The sequence below is a fragment of the Erpetoichthys calabaricus genome, chromosome 8 (assembly GCF_900747795.2).
Source record: "Erpetoichthys calabaricus chromosome 8, fErpCal1.3, whole genome shotgun sequence".
NCBI classification, from domain to species: domain Eukaryota; kingdom Metazoa; phylum Chordata; class Cladistia; order Polypteriformes; family Polypteridae; genus Erpetoichthys; species Erpetoichthys calabaricus.
Genome location: NC_041401.2, coordinates 25,720,583 through 25,741,320, shown reverse-complemented (window position 1 = coordinate 25,741,320; position 20,738 = coordinate 25,720,583). Strand labels below are relative to the sequence as shown.

Here is a 20,738-nt window from a genome sequence, read left to right as displayed (position 1 = left end):
TCTCTGTGTGGTGCAAAACTTCTGAGTATGTCTTTGTAATCCAGAAGTTTTACTGGAGTGGTGCTAACAGCGACATCCACAGTGCTCTTAACCTACTTCCCAGACAAAGGAAGAACCAATTCCAGACGTGACACTTGGCCAGTAACAGCCACAGACTGAATTCCCAGACTGAAGACAAATGGTAGTGTGATTTGCTCAGAGTAGAACGTTTAAGGCTGTTTGGTGATTGTCATTGTAATAAAACATCTAGCAGTAAGTGTAAAAGTGATCGGGCTGAGATTAAGCTCAGGTTGATAATCGCCCACATGGAAACACACTATTCATACTTTAGAATATGTACCATCTGCAGGGGGATGAGAGGTTCCCATACTGATCTGTGAGATCATTTTGCCTCTTTGTAACCCAAAATTCACTCGTTTGCGTTTCAAGAGTTGTGCTGATGACCTCATCCACAGATCAAATTCTGGGACAGAGACAAAGGAGGACAAGGTAGTGACCAATCTTAGGCAAAGGTGCAAACAGCCATATGAGACGATTTCAGAAACATTAGTCCACCTGACCTGCACATTTCTGGGATTTGAGAGGAAAACTTAGTGGCCATAGACAAAAACATGCAGACAAAGGGAGAATATGCATAATTCACACTTCACTCGTAGTTTGAACTAAGATTAGCACCAATGATTCCAAATCAGTAAGGCAGCACCACTAACTGTTGTGCTAGTTGGAGGAAACTACACAATAAAATTTATGTTTCTGTGGATTTACTTATAAACAGGAATGGAAATTTGGAAAAGATTTAACTATTTGAATGATATCTGATCCAACGAAACTGAAGATGCTGCAGTGAGGACATTTTGTTTTAAAAGGTTGTTTGTTGTGTACACAGTACAATGAAATTCCTTTTTGGGTTTCAACCTTAAAAGAGTACAATACAATACAATACAATTTATTTTTGTATAGCCCAAAATCACACAAGAAGTGCCGCAATGAGCACAGTAATACAATGCTATCAACTAAAATAAAAAAGACAGTAAAACACTGTACATTGAATGCAACATAAATATCCACAATATTTATGCAAACACATTTATTTGGCATTTGTGTGACCATGTGAACTATAGATAAAAAATACTTGCACTTAATTTACTAGTGTAAAGGCTAATGGCTCTCTGTTGTTTTTCAGAATGGAGGGGGGTGAAAAGTAACTTGGAGTTCTGATCTGCAATAATTCAGTTTCCTTTTGTTTGTCATGTGGTGGGTGCGGCAATGCGCTGTATCAGTGCGTGCTCCTAACCTCTCTCTCTCTTTTTTAAGGCAGTGTGTGTTAATGTATATACAGTATGTCCAGAACAGAAGCTGTGTATCAGCCATAATCTGTTTCCTTCTCAAGACTTAGAACTATTACTTTATTAAGAGGTTCTGAGTTTAGCAAGTACTGCATTAGGATATTACATAGCCAGTGAGTATCAGATTAAAGAAGTTGGTGAGCATAGGTGGATAACATCATGACTAACGAAAGTCAAGGCCTTGTTTGAACTTCTTTACAATATCTGAGATTTATTGTGACTAACGGGTTGTCAGTAATAGTAACTCCAAGATTTAGATGAGATTGTGGTCTGCTATTACTTCCTGAAGTTTTTGACCAGCTTCTTGTTTTTTTCTGACTTTAAAGAAAAGGATGTTGTTTAAGCACTACTGAATTAAAGTCAAAGTTTTGTCTGTAATGTATGTCATATTTTTTTGGTCAACTGAAGCCATTTTTGTTTTGCTTATGACATCGGAGGTGAACAAAGAGGACAGCGGAAGTTCAGCATGCTATCCTGTGGTGTGCCTGTATGGGGAATCAATGTGGTGAAATAGGAACTTAAATGACACTTTCACACTTGTGAAAATTAACCATACAACAGCAAAAACTGATCAGAGCTCACAAGTATATGTTGAACTTAATTATTTATACACAGACCCATTATTCATTAAGTTGAACATTCATGTGTTTTATTATTTCACATGGAAATATTGCTGTATTTTTATTTTATTTACCCACAAAGTTTATTACTTTACAAAGATTTTTTCATTCTCATTTCTTTTTCGGTCCACAAAATTGTACTTGTTTTCTGTACATGAGCACGTAAAGGTTGCTTAATAACACTTTGATGCAGTTTCTGCTATACTTTTTTATGAGAGCTTTTCTTTGCTTTTCATACTTAATAGATTGCATATTAACTGAATGACAGTGGTTAAGCATGTCTACTTTGTTTTCTGGTAGGTTCATTTTCTTACTGTAGATATCTTGTAAGTACTGCCTAACCTAATGATTGATTAAATAGTAAAACTGTAATAGTTCTTTGTTTTATGTATACCCTTGTGTGACCTTAAGTGGGTGATAATGTCATGTTTTATATTTTGAAGATATGTAAAAATCACAAAGAACATTTTTTGTTCTCCTAAATACAGGGTGTAATTTTAAAAGGATGGATTGATCTTACATCTGGTAAAGATGCATATGTAAAAAAAGCCATAAGACACTTTGAAGAAGGAATGAAAGATGGGATAGACATTTTTGCTATGATGGGAAAGGTGAGCTTTTTTAAAAGAAAATTGTTATTTTAATAGCACTAGATTCAGGTGGGGCGGCATGGTGGCGCAGTGGGTAGCGCTGCTGCCTCGCAGTTGGGAGACCTGGGGACCTGGGTTCGCTTCCCGGGTCCACCCTGCGTGGAGTTTGCATGTTCTCCCCGTGTCTGCGTGGGTTTCCTCCGGGCGCTCCGGTTTCCTCTCATAGTCCAAAGACTGTGGTCCAACTGGCAATTCTAAATTGGCCCTAGTGTGTGCTTGGTGTGTGGGTGTGTTTGTGTGTGTCCTGCGGTGGGTTGGCACCCTGCCTGGGATTGGTTTCTGCCTTGTGCCCTGTGTTGGCTGGGATTGGCTCCAGCAGACCCCCGTGACCCTGTGTTTGGATTCAGCGGGTTGGGTAATGGATGGATGGATAGATTCAGGTGGGCATTTACCTAGGGCTGGGCGTTTTTTTTCTGATTAAATCATTCAGTTTGAATTAATGTTTTAAAGTGATATTCAAACATGAAAATTGCATTTTTTTAATTAATAAATGGTACAGTTAAGCAGTCAAGCAAACTCTGTAGTTTGATCAGCTAGTGGTGTATACAGTTAAAACATGCTAATGCAAAGGATTAAAAAATGTGCTCATTCCAAAGAAAGGCTATAACATTCAGTTTGTTGTCTAGAATTGGTTTGTATATGAATGATCAGATATTGAACAAACTAATAAAGCAAAGTTTGCAAAAAGACTTCAGCAGTTTAAAATGGCTGCACATTCAGTTTATATAAGCACTTAAAACAGAAACATTTAGCAGAATGGATCCAATGTGAGAAAGCATGGGACAAAGATATAGCCTGTCCCCTACTGGCAACTCTGAATATTCTTGGCCCTGCTTCAGCATGCACTTTACAAGGTGCACTATATATATCCAGTTAGAGCATGCCTTGTCTGGGGCTGTGGAAGAATACACCGGTGCTATCCATTATTCCTTCTTACCCTGCAACAGTGTCTAGGCTACTGCAAGGGAGAAGAAAGAGTAGGCTATGTGTAATGGGTCGTTGGAGGGCTATTACAACACATTTGGAGAAAATGGTTCCTCTACAGACTTCTATCAGATAGTCACATAGTAGAGCACAGAAGGCTGATTCTTTTATTGCCTATTTTCTAAATATAAAGAAATCCAGTTCTTCAGTTTGACATGTATTTGTATGTATGGTCTAAAATCAACAATGAAACAGTTCAACCTCACCAAATAATGAGTAAAATACAATATATTTAAAAGTGCTTTAGACTGCTCAAGTTAAAAGTGTTTTAAAATAGTTATCAACCGATTCTTGAAATAGCCTTACTAATCAAACCTAACAACAGAATGTGCACTAAAATACTGTATGTTTATCCACTATACTTATATACACTATACTTATGAAGCACAAAAAAACCTCTGTATCCAAAAATGCTGCCACATACTATATTTAACCTCCTCAGTGTTATATTTTTTCTTGAAATAAGATGTAAAAAGTGTTGCATTTTTTGTTTACATATTTATTAAATCTGATCTTACTTCTGTAAAACATGCAAAACACTAAACGTACAAAGTCAGAACTGTAGAGAGTATAATAATGCTACAAATAATAATAATAATAAACTAATAATAAAAAATAATGCTAATACTGTATACACTGTCAAAATGTGTCATTTGTGTGGTATGTCTTGAAGCATGGTGAAATACAACGTCACAGTTGGGACAATAGTAGCGTGATTCCTTGCGGATTTTCTTTACAGACTGATTAGCTTTTGAATAGCACACTGCACATGTGCGACTGACACGAGTGTCACATTCAGATTCATCAGAATCTCTTTCGATTTTACTGCTTGAGGACAGATTCACTTTGTCATCACTGCTCTTATCACTATCAAGAGTGTGCAACATGTGGGCTGCTGAGATGCCATTATGAGGCTAGGAGAAGACATGTCTGCACTGTTGCCTGAGTAACACTCTGGCCTGTCGCTTACACAAGACATGCACTGTTGGCACTTTTATAGCCCGAGTAATCCTTGGGTCTAACACTTATGTAAGACGTGTCTATACAGTTGCCCGAGTGACACTTGGGACTAACGCTTTCAGTACTGTTTTTACAGCCTGAGTGATGTTCGGGTCTAACTTTAAGGATGTTAAAGATATGAATGAACACTTTCTAGAAACAACTAGATAAACATGACAAACATTATATATACATTAGCTAATCTTTTAGATCACTTTTGTATTTTTTAACTCTATATATACTTACTTTGGCTCATTGACATACACACAACTTGCAAGGTGGCAAACTGTCAGTCAGTCAGTCAGTTATTTTCTAACCTGTTTAATTGTGAACAGGGTCGTGGGGGTCTGCTGTAGCCTACCTCAGCCAGCACAGGATGCAAGGCAGGAACAAACCCTAGACAGGGCGGCAGTCCATCGCAGGGCAAACACACACACATCCATACACAAACCCCAATCACACACTAGAGCCAATTTAGGAAACACCAGTCCAATCAACCTGCATATCTTTGGACGGTGGGAAGAAACCGGAGCACTCAGAGGAAACCCACACAAGCACAGGGAGAACATGCAAACTCCACACAGGGAGGACCCGGGACATGAATCCTGGTCTCCTTACTGTGACTGTCCCACTATACCACCCAGTGGCATACTACTGTTTGTTAAAGAGGCAACACAAAAAGTACACAGAGTACCGAGACGATAAACAGCCAAATTTTAAATTGGAATAAATGAAAATAAAATGGCCAGTAATGCACATACACAACAACTGAATAATTTACATACACACGTACACAAAACTACAAAGGCTGCTGTTGATATTCCTGCTTGTAACAGGAGCAGTTGAAATGGAAGGATGAGGGCTTACAGCACTTTGTGCATTTGTCTGCATGGCCTTTTCATGTGCAGTAACACGTTTCATTTTTAGATGATGTACTGCTTGAACTGTTATCCCAGGAAAACGACACCATTTGCATACTGTAAAATTTACTCTACATGTTCTAAACAATTCCTCTTCTGTTCCTTGTTCTTTTTTTTTCCACATTCATCACTGCCATAGGCCATGTCAATGTACACACATTTGAACAGAGTGGTGAAGACTTTGCGGATTTTATTTAACATTAAGAAGAAGTTGTCAAAACTCAAATAAAAGTGCTGAACATTGTAATATTGACTTATGCGTATTGGTTTTTATTGAATATTGAATTGACTCAAAAATTTGATATGTTGCCCAGCTCTAGTTAGAATTAGGGTAGGGGATAGAAGCGTTAAAGCTGGGCTCGGGCACTTAAACCCCACATTTAAAAATTACATTTTTTTAAGGTCAGTTCAATTATCTAGGGAGCTCCTCATTTAGACAACAAATAACATCCCTAAAATATCTCAAATTGATTAAGCCTTATTTTTCATTAATCAGGTAAATAGTACTGCAATATTTAAAACAAACTCTTTTTTTCATTTTTGCCGCATCTATAGGAATGTAGAAGCAATACATTGTATTTGCAAATGCATGACAAAAACACAGCATGTATTTTTCCATAAATGGTGCAGATATAATACATTAAAATTGAGTATTTGGGTTCATTTTAGGTTTCTTAGTGTTAAGGGAAAACAAGTTTGATATGAAACATTGTAAGCACTGTCTTTAATACACAAATTGGGGCAAAATACAAAGTGAATTGTATTTTTCAAATTCTCCATTTACACATACTGCTGTAGTCAAGGTAGGGAAACAAACCCTGTGTGCAATTGTTACTTTTTTTGCTGTCCTGGACAAAGAATTATGAAAATACTATGTAGGAGCAACCTTAGCTGAAACTGTTTGTCACATTTGAAATCCACAATTATAAGGCTTGGGTTAATTACATTCTAAATTTTTTATGTTAACTAGACAAACGTTGGCTTCCGTTTAAGACAGTAATACTGTACATCGAATTCACATTTACTGAAATTTTATTTAATCTGTTTTGCCATGGATTGATATTAAGACATCACTTAAGAACATCCATCCGTTATCTAACCTGCTATATCCTAACTACAGGGTCACGGGTGGTCTGCTGGAGCCAATCCCAGCCAACACAAGGCGCAAGGCAGGAAATATGGCTAAATTTATGTGGTGATTAGATCATGAATATTAAAAAAAAAGCATTTTTTAAGCCATACATAGTATTGGAGAGAGGTAATGGAGAGTTGCTAAAATTACATACACAAGTGCATAGTTTTAAGTTGATATAAGATTTATAAAGGAACTTATAAGGCATACATACAGTTTTAAAAATAAGACTTGTTTGTGTGTACGCTGTTTTTGCATTTCAGGTGATAGCAAAATTTTAGTATCTAAGCAAGGGTTTATACACAAGGCCTCTGGTTTTGTAAGCATTTCTCACAGGTATGGTGTAATCTGTGATAAATCTTTGATTAACTTAGTAAAAAGAGTTTTAAGTAGTCTGTGGTTCTGAGTTGAATGAGTCTGTGTCTAATTGGTTGGAGAATGTATTTTGTCCAAAGCTGAAGCATTTAAACAATGTAAGACATATTTTTGTATATACAAGAGAGATTTGTTTTGGTGTAAAGGACAGTTATTTAATTATATCTTCACCCAATGTCATATTAAGCATGATAACTAAAAGGAATATCTACAAAGAATTAAAGAATAATTTAGTTCAATGAAGATAATAGAGACTACACAAATTAATCATTTGATTAAACAAGTTATTGAAATATAATAACCTAAGTTGAGCAATGTTTTTCAACAAATGCTGTTTACTACAAGGTTAAGTGTGGGAGAGCATGTGTAAAATATGCAATTTAAAGGATATAGTGTCTTAATATGATAACTACTTTGCATTGCATTTCAATTGTTCAAACTATGTTGGCAATTTCTCTTAAAAAGAAATGAAATTAATATTAATTTTCTCCTAAACTCTCATCTTTAGGCAGAGTATTTTGAATTGCGGCAGAATTTTTCTGGATCTCTGGAAACTGTCAACCAAATCATTGTCAGTTTCCCTGGCTTTATACCAGCATTCATTAAAAAAATGAAACTTCTGTTAAACCTGCAAGACTGGGAACAAACACTGGAAGCTGCTCAGAGGTCTCTTGTACAGTTTTATTACTTTTTGATTAAAGCAGACTTTAACTGTAAAGCAAACATGTTGAGAAAACATAGGTAGTACAGCTAAAGACATGTTCGATTACTGAATAGTAAAGTCAGTTTGTTTCATTACATTAAAGATCACTTTAAAATTATGAATTGATACATTTTGATTGATATGAGAGCACAATATTAAAGTCACATTTTAAGGGGTGTGTCTTTGGTACCTTTAAAAATCTATAGAATTCAGTTTAAGATATGTGCCACTCATTAATAATTTACACATATTTTTATGAAGTCACTGCACACTTGGGAGATTGCGAAGGATTGGAAAATGGCAAATATCCTCTCATATAAAAAGGGTGACTGGGCAGATCCAAGCAACTATATGCCAGTAAGCTTAACGTGCATCACAGGAAAATTAATGGAAGGAATTATTAAGGATAAGATTGAGCAACACATGGCAAGTACAGGAGTTTTTCTGAACAGTCAGCATGGGTTCAGAAGAGGGAGATCATGTTTTACCAACATACTGGAATTCCATGAGGAAGCAACAAAAGGATACGATCAAAGTAGAGCATATGATAATATTTATCTGGACTTCCAGAAAGCATTTGATAAGGTACCACATGAGAGTTTTGGCATCAAGCTAAAAGAGGTGGGAGTTCAGGGTGATGTTTGTAGATGGGTGCAGAATTGGCTCAGACACAGGAAGCAGAGGGTTATGGTGCAAGGAACTTTATCAGAATTGGCTGATGTTAAGAGTGGTATTCCACAGGGGTCAGTGCTAGGGCCGCTGCTATTTTTAATATATATAAAGATTTAGATAGGAATATAAGTAATAAGCTGGTTAAGTTTGCAGGTGATACCAGATAATTTGGAATCTGTTAAATCATTATAGAAGGACATGGACAGCATACAGGCTTGGGCAGATTTGTGGCAGATGAAATTTAATGTCAGGGAACATAAGGTATTACACATAGGAAGTAAAAATGTTAGGTTTGAATATACAAAGGGAGGTCTGAAAATCAAAAGTACAGACTAGTACAGTCTGTACAAAAGTACAGTGGAACCTTGGTTCACAAACGTCTCGGTACAAGTACAAATCGGTTTATGACCAAAACGTTCGCCAAACTTTTGCCTCGGTTCACGACCACACACTCGGTATACGAACAAGCCAGGTTCCCTTTCGGTTTGTACATGTTCAGTCTCTCCCTGTGCATTTCCTGTGCAGCAAGCAAGAGAGAGAGTGAGAGAGCGCGACACACACACACACACAGAGGCAGCGCAAGAGAGAGACAGACGCACACACACACAGGCAGCGCGAGAGAGAGCTGCGCACACACACACAGGCAGCGCGAGAGAGACAAACGCGCACACACACAGGAGCGTGCGCGAGAGAGACGTGCACACACACAGGCGCTACAGGCTCGCAAAAGAGAGACACACACACACAGGCAGCGCCAGAGAGAGAGAGAGCCGCGCACACACACAGGCAGCATGAGAGAGAGACAGACGCACGCACACACACACAGGAGCTTGCGGGAGAGAGAGGCGTGCACACACACACAGGAGCGCGCTAGAGAGAGACACACGCACACACACACACAGGTGTGAGCGAGCGAGAGAGGGAGGGACGCATAAGGTAGAGAAGGCTTGTTTTTGTTTTCAGTTCTGTTTACAGTGATCGGTTCGTAGCCTGCAACGTTACTATTCTTGGTGGTTTATTAAATTACGGATTTTTCAAATGTTCATTTTTTTTCCCCTGTGCTTAAAACTCATTAAAAAAAAGTGTTTTTAGCGAGCGGTTCCTAGCATTATAGCGCAAACTTGCAGTGTTAGTTTTCTCTGTTGTTCAAGGTTTTCTCAGTGTTATTCAATGTTTTTACATTTAGTTTACTATTACGCTGTGCATTCTATGGTATAATTAACTATATTTGTGCTTAAAAATTAAAAAAAAAATATATATTTACATACAGTTCGTACGGTCTGGAACGGATTAATTTTATTTATATACAATCCTATGGGGGAAATTGCTTCGGTTCACGGCCAAATCGGTTTACGACCAGAGTTTTGGAACGAATTATGGTCGTGAACCGAGGTTCCACTGTACACCTTATGAGAAGGTTTTAAGAGTCGTAGTGGACTCGACACTATCACCTGCCAGACAGTGTTCAGAAGCCATTAAGGAGACTAACAGAATGTCAGGTTATATACTGTAGCACCCTGATGTGTGGAGTACAAGTCTAAGGGTGTTCTGCTCAAGCTTTATAATGCTCTAGTGAGGCCTCATCAGGAGAACTGTGTGCAGTTTTGGTCTCCAGGCTACAAAAAGGACATAGTGGCACTGGTGATGTTTTTTTTATAAGAATTAAGTGAATAGGACTGGCAAGCTTTATTGGGCTGAATGGCCTGTTCTCGTCTAGATTGTTCTAATGTTCGAATTTATTTCTATTCCTTTCATCTTTCTCATTTCTGCTTTGTTTATCTGACTGTATGGTTAGCTGGTGGCAGTGTTAAATTTAGTGGTCAATCATAGGACATGGTAGCACTCACACTTGAACAGTTTAAATTTAGCAATTAAGGTAACATAATGTCTTTTTAATTTATTAAGGAATTACTGTCTCAGGGGGAACCTTTTGCAAACATGGATAGACTAAGAAAACACCATATAAAAGGCACCTCCACCAGGATTCAAAGCCATAATCCATATACTGTTAGGCCCAGTGTCAGTATACCTCCAATTTAAGACCTTATTGTTGTAATTTAATGATATTTTTAAAACATTACTTTCTAGATCCATAGGTAGTTTGTCTTATATTTTAAAAATTGAAATTTTCAAAATAGCTTTTTTTATCTGAATCAATTTTGAGTAACCAATATAAAACAATAAATAATATAGTATTTTTTGCATCACCATGATTTTCTTTGCTTACATATTTGTTAAAAGACAGATACTGTGAAGAAACAGTAGTGCAAGGAATATTTCACATATCAAGAAAATAATCTTTTAAATGTGTTTCTGTTATTGTAGACTTTTACAGATGGACAGATATAATCTTGATGCAATAAGGATGTTAGCACTTCATTCACTGTGTAGAGAAGGAAATCTGGATGAGGTAAGTTCTTGGCCTTTGGTCATGAAACAGCTTGCTTTAAATGTATTTTACATGCTACTCTAATTGCATTTCTCTGTTTTTTTATGTTGTATTTAAAAATGCATGGAGAGGTGCCCTATCTAGGGTTGTTCCTGCCTTGTGCTCAGTGCTTGCTGGGATAGGCTCCAGCTTCCGCATGACCCTGCTCTTAATAAGCAGGTTTAAAAATCCATGGATGAATGTTTAAAATTGTAGATACTACTTACAGCACTCTATAGTCTTTATCTGCCCCTTTTGGATCGTATTTTCCCAATCCATGGTTATACAACTCATTATATAACTTTTTTCCTCTGTGCTGGCTCTTGTTAGCAGTTTTACTGATTCTTGCTTTTTTATTTTGTTTCTCCTTTTTAAAGTTATTTACTGTCCTTGCTGTTTTATCATTGGAGTCAGTTGCCACTTCCAGATAGAAATACAATTTTCTACCTAGCATTTTTGTTTGTTAGTGATTATTAAGAGACATTACAAAAATGTATTCATTTGTACTAAAGCAGTCATTGAAATTATAGATTAAAGAATCATTGACTGAAAGAAGACTGAAAAATTATACATTCTCCTTAATCAAACAACATTAGAATCAAAGAGTAGCAATGAAAGGAAGCCTTAATTGTTCAGAAATGTATTGGTTTAGGACTGTGAGATTATTGGAGTTACTGAATAATGGCTAAATAAAAGTGATTGAAATGAACTTAGTATCAGATAGAAATAATGCTCACCTTTTTGTTTATTTTCTTCATGTTAGTGTTTACTGACAGAGACTGTATCTAATTTATAAAAGCAATAGTTTTATATATTCTTTTGTACTAAAGCAGCATTAAAATTACAGATTAAAATAACATTGACAAAAAGAAGACAGGCAGATTACATATTTTCCTTAATTAAACAATAATAGAGTCAAAGTGCAGCTATAAAAGGAAGCCTTAGTTGTCCAGAGATGCTAAAGTATTGGCTCAGGACTATGACAGTGTTGGAGTTAGTGAATCATGGCTAAAGAAGATTGATCATATTATTATTATTATTATATATAATAATAAAGAAAACAAATACTGCATAATATCAGTAGCTATACATCCTTCAGGAGTGATGGACAAGGCAGGAAAGGTGGAGGCATACCACTATATGTCAAACATAATATTCAACAATGAAGATGCAAAAGAATGACAAAAAAAATCCTGGAACTTGTGAGCATCATTGTGGATTAAATTAGTAAGGAAGACATTCAGAGATTTAGTGATTGTAGTTTTCTACTGATTACCAAATACTGACATGTCAAACACTTATTAATTTTTATAATCAAACATACATGCAACAAATGAAGTGCTATGATTATGGATAGTTAGCAAATCTTTCTTGGAAATACAGAAAAAGACACTAATATGAAGTTTGTTTGAAAGGAAGATGTTGAATCAACTGTACTACATGCTGTTGCTATAAGCCTTATCAGCCTTGAGCATGTTCAGTAATGTTCAAGACAAAAGGAAATATGTGTTTCAAGAACTCATTTTATTGAAGTCTATCAAAACACTGAGGCTTGAAGAGATTTTACCTGTGATGCTGAAAGAAATGAAAGATATTATTTATATACCTTTACTAAGCATTTTCTAGTAATACCTTCAATAGAGAGAAGTACTGGTTTAAATGCGGCTTCATCTCATATTAAGGGCTACAAAATGTATCCAGTTTACAATAGAGAAGTAAGCTTTACTTCTGTGCATTATGAGTTAATGGAAAATGTAATCATAAACAAGATAAAAGACCTAATTCTATGAAGATAATATACTGTGGTAACCAAGGGTTTCTCCAGCTCCCCAAACACCTGACACACAAGTTCAGCAAACATATAGCAAGACGGGAAGCATCAGGACTCTAAAGATTTGGACCTTCGTCCTATTGCAAAGATATCGGGAGCACCACACACTCCTTTCCAGTGAACTCATGACCCTCCATGCTTTCCTAATCTGTCTACTGAACTGACAGAAGCTAGAAGCTACTAGAATTATTTGTAACTTAGATTTCAAGCTAGGTAACTGACTGGAAATAAAGAATGCAAGTAAGAGAATAATGATTGGGCCACAGAATCAAACCCAGCTATTTGAAGTTCTTCATTACCATGCTGCCCTTGCATCCATTTGTTTCAGTTATTGTTGGAGCCATAATTGAAAGTTGTACACTTTTTTGTGGTAGTGTAACATGTAATGTAAAATCTGCTTTCCTGTGATATATGTAAATAGTACATGTTTTTGAAAGCTAAATATTTTTGTTTTTGTAGTCTGTAAATCATCTTACTAAACTTGTGGACACTTTGGATCTCCTTGAGCCTCATAATCCTGAACTCCTGTATAAGATGTCCCTGGCTTTTACCAGAGTGGTGAGTGCTATTAGTATGTTAACTTTTTTTGTTCTTAATTGAGATAAAGTCTGAGGTTTCTATTTTTGACAAATTTTTCAAATATAGTTGTTTAGAAGTTCCATCCATAATTGTTACTAGGGATGTTACAAAAAACAATATGTTAGTGTTTAGATTTTTATATTTTATATTTTATTTATTTATTTATTACAATTTCAGTAATACTAAGTACTGGGGTGTTGTACCATGTTAGCCATTATGAATGTAGAGAAAAGCCAAGCAAAATGACACCTTTTATTGGCTAACTAAAAAGATTACAATATGCAAGCTTTCGAGGCAACTCAGGCCCCTTCTTCAGGCAAGATGTAATGTACTTAGATGTACTAAGTGAAAGTCAGTGCCAAATTCATTAATTAGATGAATTATTGGGAAAGCTTATCAACGCATGGCAAAACCATGTGAGCAAAAAATGCGTACAGAGTGAAAATGGCTGACAGCTGTAATACTACAGTGCTGCAAAATGTAACACTTGTTGGAAAGAAAAACAGCAAAGCATGGACCGCAGAAAGCATCTGCATAAGGGGGGCAGAATATATCAAGAGATTTGTGCAGGATTTTGTATTATAAGACAAAGGACCAGTAGTGGTATTTGGTAATGGAAGATTATTAAAAATGATCTAAAATTGCTATAAGTCACAATTTTGTTTTGGAATCAATGCATAACATCAGAACTACCTCATCATTTTATGGACTTAAATAAACATTTACAGACAAGAAACAGTAAAAGTTACTAATAACTTTCATTATCAGCTCGCTTTTTACAATATTCTCAAAACCAGTGACTAGGCATACAGTATAAAAAAAAATCAATAAATGGTTGTGATGCTTTGCTCTAGTTGATCATGGCATAGTTTTATAACATAATGTACAGTTTTTTCCTCAGTGTTTTTTTCTTATGCATGCACACTGCATTACACAGAAAGCATGAAATGCAGAGTGTTGATTGCTATGTTGATTTTATGAAGGATATCTGGGTGGACAATGGCATTGGCTTCTTTCAAAAATTCAAGGCTTTTATTAATAAAAATGTAATTCGTTGGCACATACAAAATAAAGTAAAATTCTTACTTACACATACCACACCAAGACTTTAACAGTGTGAATCCTACTCCATAGCTGATGTAAAATATTTCAACACAGAATATAATAGGTGAATTGTAGCCTGTGCTTACATAGCCCCCACCAGTTCTGCAGTCAATGAGCTAAAGTCATATCTGCAAATACTTTGACTCTGAGGTGGATACTTAGGGTACACCTGTTGTTTTTGAAGAAAATCTTAAGTAACCAATAGCAGAGCCATGTTGAAAAAAATGTAACTAACTATAAGTACAAGTTTGGCAGGCCACAAACACAAGGATTACAATTTCATAAAGTTTGATTATACAGTGAAGTAATTCAAAAGTAAAAACTCAGTTTTGCTTTTTTTCTTTTTTTTTCTCTAAAACAGTGTGGAAGAAATCAGATGATCCTTTCACAGACTTGCATCATGGTTGAAAGAGCATTTCACATGGCATCTGATAATGCAGAACTGGCCAATGAACTTGGCTATTTGATGGTACTTCAGGGAAGACTGAAGGATGCCTTAAAATGGTATAAAACTGCTATGACACTAGATGAAACTAGTGTTTCAGCTCTTACTGGTAAGACAGGATCCTTTTACCTTTATTGTGAAATATTTTTGAATGAAGTGCTTGAGTTAAGAGTTACTGTGTTTACACTAAATAGGAAGTATATTGATTGTGTATGTGAATGTTTTATATACATTTGTGTGTGTGTGTATATATATATATATATATATATATATATATATATATATATGTATGTATGTATGTGTGTGTGTGTGTGTGTGTGTGTGTGTGTGTGTGTGTATTATATATATATTTATTTAGGTCTGGGCTCTGACTGGGCCATACAAGGACATTCAGTTTTTTCTCCTTCAGCCACTGTGTGGTCAATTTTGCTGTATGCTTCGGGTCATTGTCGTGTTGAAAGGTGAACATTCTGCCTGTCTTCCACTTTCTGACAGAGGGTAGCAGGTTTTCCTCAAGAAGTTGATGTTATTTTGCCCCATCCATTTTTCCTTCTACCCCAACGGGAGCCCCAGGCCCTGCGGCAGAGAAACACCCCCACAATAGGTTGCTGCCACCACCTGCTGTTTTACTGTAGGTATGGCGTGTTGTGGATGGTGAGCAGCATTGGATTTCCGCCAGGTGTACCATTTGGTATTGAGGCCAAGTAGTTCGATTTTGGTCTCATCTGACCATAAGACCTTTTTCCATTTGGCATAAGAATCTTCAAGGTGTATTCTGGCAAAGCTCAAACGAGCCTTAAATGTGGCCTTTCTTGAGGTGTGGCTTTTTCCTTGCGACCCTCCCGAACAAGCTACAATTGTGGAGCGCTTGTGAAATTGTTGTCACATGCACACAATGACCACTCTTTGTCATAAAATCCTGTAACTCCTTCAAAATGGCCATTGGCCTCTTGGTAGCCACTCATACCAGGTTCCTCCTTGCTCTTCCATCCAGTTTGGAGGGACGGCCGGATCCAGGGAGGGTCCTAGTAGTACCAAACACTTGCCATGTCTTTATTATGGACCTTACTGTGTTCCTTTTGATTGATAAAGCCTTTGAGATTTTTTTGTATCCATCTCCTGCCTTATGTCTGTCCACAACTCCATCCCTGAGATCTTTTGAAAGTGGCTTGCCACCCATAGTCAGTTGTTTGCTGTCAGTTGCACTACCAAGCAAGGGAATGCTTCAGGAACAGCTGTTTTTATGCTTCACTATAATCACACTGATTACAGTTGATCACAGGTGGAAGCCAGTAACCATGGTCTGCAATGGAAATGGTGGTTACTAACACCTGATTGAGTTTACAAATATTGTTTAGGAGGGAGGTGATCCTTTATTAATTTCAGTATTTCTTGTTTTTTATTTTTTAAAATTCTTCTGAACTGTAGCTGTGATATCTTTCACTTGGATGTTATAGATTGCATTGAGTAAGTAAAGCTGGAAAAAATATTGGTTTGTGTGTTTTCATTTAAGGCTGTAAAGCAAAAAAAGGGAATATTTTGAAGGGGGTGATTCTTTTCTATACCCACTGTATATATATATATACACAGTGTATATATATATATATATATATATATATATATATATATATATATATTACTTATAGTAATTAGGCTTGCGTTAAAAAGCCATTTTTTATCTTGTGGATTGGATAACACAATTATTGTGATAGTACATATAGATGCAATAAATGTTACAAATACCAATGAAGTACTTAAGAAGTGTAGTAATGAATTTAAACTTGCAGAATATTTTGCTGGAGCAGGCCTACATGTGAACTATCCATCCATCCATCCATTTTTCAACCCGCTGAATCCGAACACAGGGTCACGGGGGGTCTGCTGGAGCCAATCCCAGCCAACACAGGGCACAAGGCAGGAAACCAATCCTGGGCAGGGTGTCAACCCACCGCAGACATGTGAACTAACAAAGAATAATACAGGATAGATAGAGAGAGCTACGATTCTAATTTCTTAAGAGACCCTAGTAATGCACACATTTTAAATTATAGAGTATTGGTGAAGGAAATGGAAATTTCAAAACAGGAGATCAAAATGTGTAGTTATGGTTCCAGATAATAAAATAATATAAAATAATAAAAAATTAAATGCACATCTCAATACATAAGTAATGAATACAAGTAAAGATTTAATGGTGTCAGTATCTTAAATTTTTAGACAATTGTTTGACAATATGTGTCCTAGAATAAGAGAATTTTAGAATCAGTTCATTTTTAATATTAGATATTACAGTGATCTTCCGCCTATCGCGGAAGTTACGTTCCAGACCCATCAGCGATAGGTGAAAATCTGTGATATAGAAAGACCATATAAATAAACGTTTTTGTATAGTTTAAGCCTTAAAATACCCCTCCCACATGCTTTAAACACATGTAAACTTATTAAACACTCTTTGTAAACACATGATATGTGGATGTCGGGCTAAGGATATGAGTAACATCTCTCTATTATAAAAAAAAAAAATCTGACCAGGGAGACAAGACGTGATCTTCACGGAAGACAATTTGACTCACGCGAGACAAGGCAGTGAGACAGAAGGACAGCTGCTGTACAGGCTTGTAAATGATCAACGCGCAGAGCAACAAGCAGAACACGCACTTGGCAGCAGCATAAAGCCGGTAGCTGATCTGTCCGCTTCTCCGTAACGTGCGTTCAGCTCCCCCCTTCACAACGAGAGCGGGAGAGACACGAAGTGGTGGAGGGGGGGCGGGGGGGGGGGTTGAGAGAAGCGATCGAGACCAGATCATCTCAGAGAGACACTTTGACGACACGCGAGACTAGACATTACAACCTTAGGAAGCAAAACCCGTGACTTTTGCACGTCACACCCTACTTACAAACAATTTAAAACAAGTTCACGGACGTCTAACCTAGCAGTTGTTGAAATGCTTTTGTCAGACAAACTTCAGGTTCTCCCAGCTCTTAAAACAATGACAAGCAGAACACACAGCTCACCAGTAGCAGCTGCAACAAGCCAGCAGATGATCCGAGCGCATCTCCTTAGCGTGCGTTCAGCCCTCACCCCGCTACCCCCCTCTTCAGAACGCTAGCGGCAGAGATGCGAAGTGGCAAAAGGACAGCTGCTGTGCATGCTTTTAAATGATTGATGCAAAGCGCGACAAGCAGAATACGCAGCTGGCCAGCAGCAGCAGCAGCAAGACAGCAGCTAAACCGATTGCATCTCTTCAGTGTGCATTCAGACCCCCCCTTCACAACGCGAGCAGCGTTATAAGTCCCGCGAGAAAGAGATTTAACCATGGCCAGGTCTGGAAATAAAGGACAAATATTGTTTTTACAAAAGTTTTAAAGTAAAAATGAAAATAATGAATATGTAACAATTCCCATGAAGATAACAATCTCTTTATATTGTTTATCCGGTAAACCAAACCTGGGGTTGGGCGAGCAGGGGGCAGAGCCCCCTAGTAATAATAATAATAAATCCGCAATATAGTGGGGGCGCAATAGCTGAACCGCGATATAGTGGGGGATCACTGTACATAGTAATTAGGTATTCTTCTATAAAAGTATACTGAACATAAATTTGTTTAAGATAAGAAAATTTATGCAGACAGGATGTAAACCTTAATGCAGATGACTTGCAGTTGGATTATGTTACCATTTGTGCTATTCTGCAAGACTGTACACCAGTGAAATTATCCTTTACAACTATTCAGTTTAATCATGAAAAACGTTTGGAAAATGGTGATGATGCCTAATGTTTAAGTTTTTTCAGGAGTTGAAAATGTTGGCCTTGGAGCCATGCTATTTATCCATTAGTGAAAATCGTTTTCATTAGGTTGTTTGCAAAGAGCCAAGTATTTCTTATAGGCAAGTCAATTGGGTACATGTAGCTTTATATGTGTACCAAGCCTTTAGTTCATTATAAGAAATTTCGTTATCAGAGTTAAATGTACCGTTGGAGGAAGATGGATGTGTATTGTAGTGGGTGGCTTGGAGGAGAGAACAGGATGTAAAGTACAATACAGTGAGAAGCAATGCAAGTACAAGGTAAAGAGATGCATTCTAGACACCGGCTTCATTCCTCATTCTATTTTGAATTATTGAAATGAATAGTGTAGAATAATGTATGTATAAAAGTTGACAGAAAGGAAGTCCTATTCATTAAGTGACAAGTTATAGCTTTAGAATGTTACTGTGAAGGAAAATGTGCTATTTGACAGAGCAGAGTAGAATAAGCAAATAGAAGAAAACACAAGCATAGTTTTGTAAAACAACAATATAAGTTTTTTTTTTTATAGTATTAGGGGGTTTTACAGGCAGATTCTGCTGTCCTTACTCAGCTGCATTCTGAAATGGATGATTGTTCTAATGAATAACATAAACGTATGGTGATAAAATGCTGAATTTTAGTCCCTAAAAATGTTAGGTCATAAAGTAATTATTTTTACTCACAGCAAACCAGTCCTTAGAGGGAACATTGATTAGGAAATTAGAGAGTTATACTGTGCCTGTTTTTTTCTTCTAACAGATATTTTGTACTTCAAATTATGTATTGCCTTTCAAGCTAAGACATACAGAACTGCTTTGTTTCGTTCTTTTTCTGTCTGACTTCTAAAGAAAACATATTCCAGCAATTTTGATTTCAAATCTTATGGTATCTGCTGCTTTGTTGGTGCAAGTAGTGGCTACCAAAATTATGTATTAGGCACATGAATAAAAGTTCAAAAATATAATTTACCAAAAAAAACTTACAGAAAGATGAGATTTTTATATTTTATTTATTTGCTTTTTCACTCTTTTAAAGGTATCATACGATTTCAGCTAACTGAAGGGCAATTGGATGAAGCAGAACAGCAACTTGAATTCCTGAAAGAAATTCAGCAATCTATAGGAAAGTCAGGGGTAAGATTTCTTAATGATTTTTAAACAGAAGTCTTGTTGATTTTTGGTTTGCATTACCAATATTTCTGTCCTCTCTGCTGAAGTTTTTGTGTGGTAGCTGTTATTTTATTCAGCAGCAGATTAAAATTCATGCAAAAGATTCTAATTAAATATTAAAATTTGCTTTAGATATTTATTATAAGATATTTTAATACATTCTTAAAAATGAAGAAAAACAGATACAATAAGCTGAGAGTCCGATATTCAGTTAAGATATATGGGTTGTTTTGCTTGTTACACCATTATTTGTTCTAGTATATCTTAACTATATACAGTAATTGCTCTATTTATAGGCTGTTGAGGTTATTATAAATGTGAGAGTCAGAAACTGAAAAATATATGTAATAGAATTACACTGTATAATTTCAGTTTCAGAAGTGGTGGGAGTGTTGTAATCTGAGTTGCTAGTTTACTGATGTTTCAGTCTTCAAACATTTAATATTAACAAGAAACTCTTTGGAAGCTTGGCGTTAAATGATGAAAAGCATGTTTTTGTTCTGTATGTTACATTAGATAATTAGATAATTTTAGAGGAAGTGTTAACATTTTACAGTTTGTGCTCAATGAAAAATTAAGTAAGTTGTATTTTTTAAACTCTCTTATAATATTTATAGTGATGCACCAAAACTTGCACCCCTATTTATCCTACAGCCTCAGTAATTATGTTTGACTGAGTCGTTTTCCTTTGTTTCTATTAACACTTTGTTTTTTCACTCACTTTTTTGTTATACAGCATCTGTACAGTATATGCACACAAATATAAATTGTATATATAAAATAAAAAATGCAAAGTTCACTCACTCACTAGTTAAAAAGCTGGAATTTGGCAGGATTGCACATCTTAGACAGTAGGTAACAAGGAAGTTCCAGCGCCCTGAACTGCATCGTTAGACTTGGTACTCCAATACTGGTGGTGCGTTAAAGGAGATCGATCACATCCTCGTGGGCAGACACTGGAGGCTCTTGCAAAACTGCAGGGTCCACAGAA

At 36.5% G+C, this 20,738-nt stretch overlaps 1 protein-coding gene across 1 annotated transcript in view; it reads left to right on the top strand.

Moving 5' to 3' along the window:
• Positions 1-20,738, top strand: part of ttc21b (tetratricopeptide repeat domain 21B) — a 114,782-nt gene that overhangs the window by 18,040 nt on the left and 76,004 nt on the right. The window contains exons 5-10 of the mRNA XM_028806373.2: positions 2,455-2,577; positions 7,535-7,692; positions 10,727-10,811; positions 13,120-13,218; positions 14,705-14,897; positions 19,614-19,711. Of these exons, the coding sequence (XP_028662206.1) occupies positions 2,455-2,577; positions 7,535-7,692; positions 10,727-10,811; positions 13,120-13,218; positions 14,705-14,897; positions 19,614-19,711 (756 nt within the window). The remainder of the gene's footprint in view (positions 1-2,454; positions 2,578-7,534; positions 7,693-10,726; positions 10,812-13,119; positions 13,219-14,704; positions 14,898-19,613; positions 19,712-20,738) is intronic.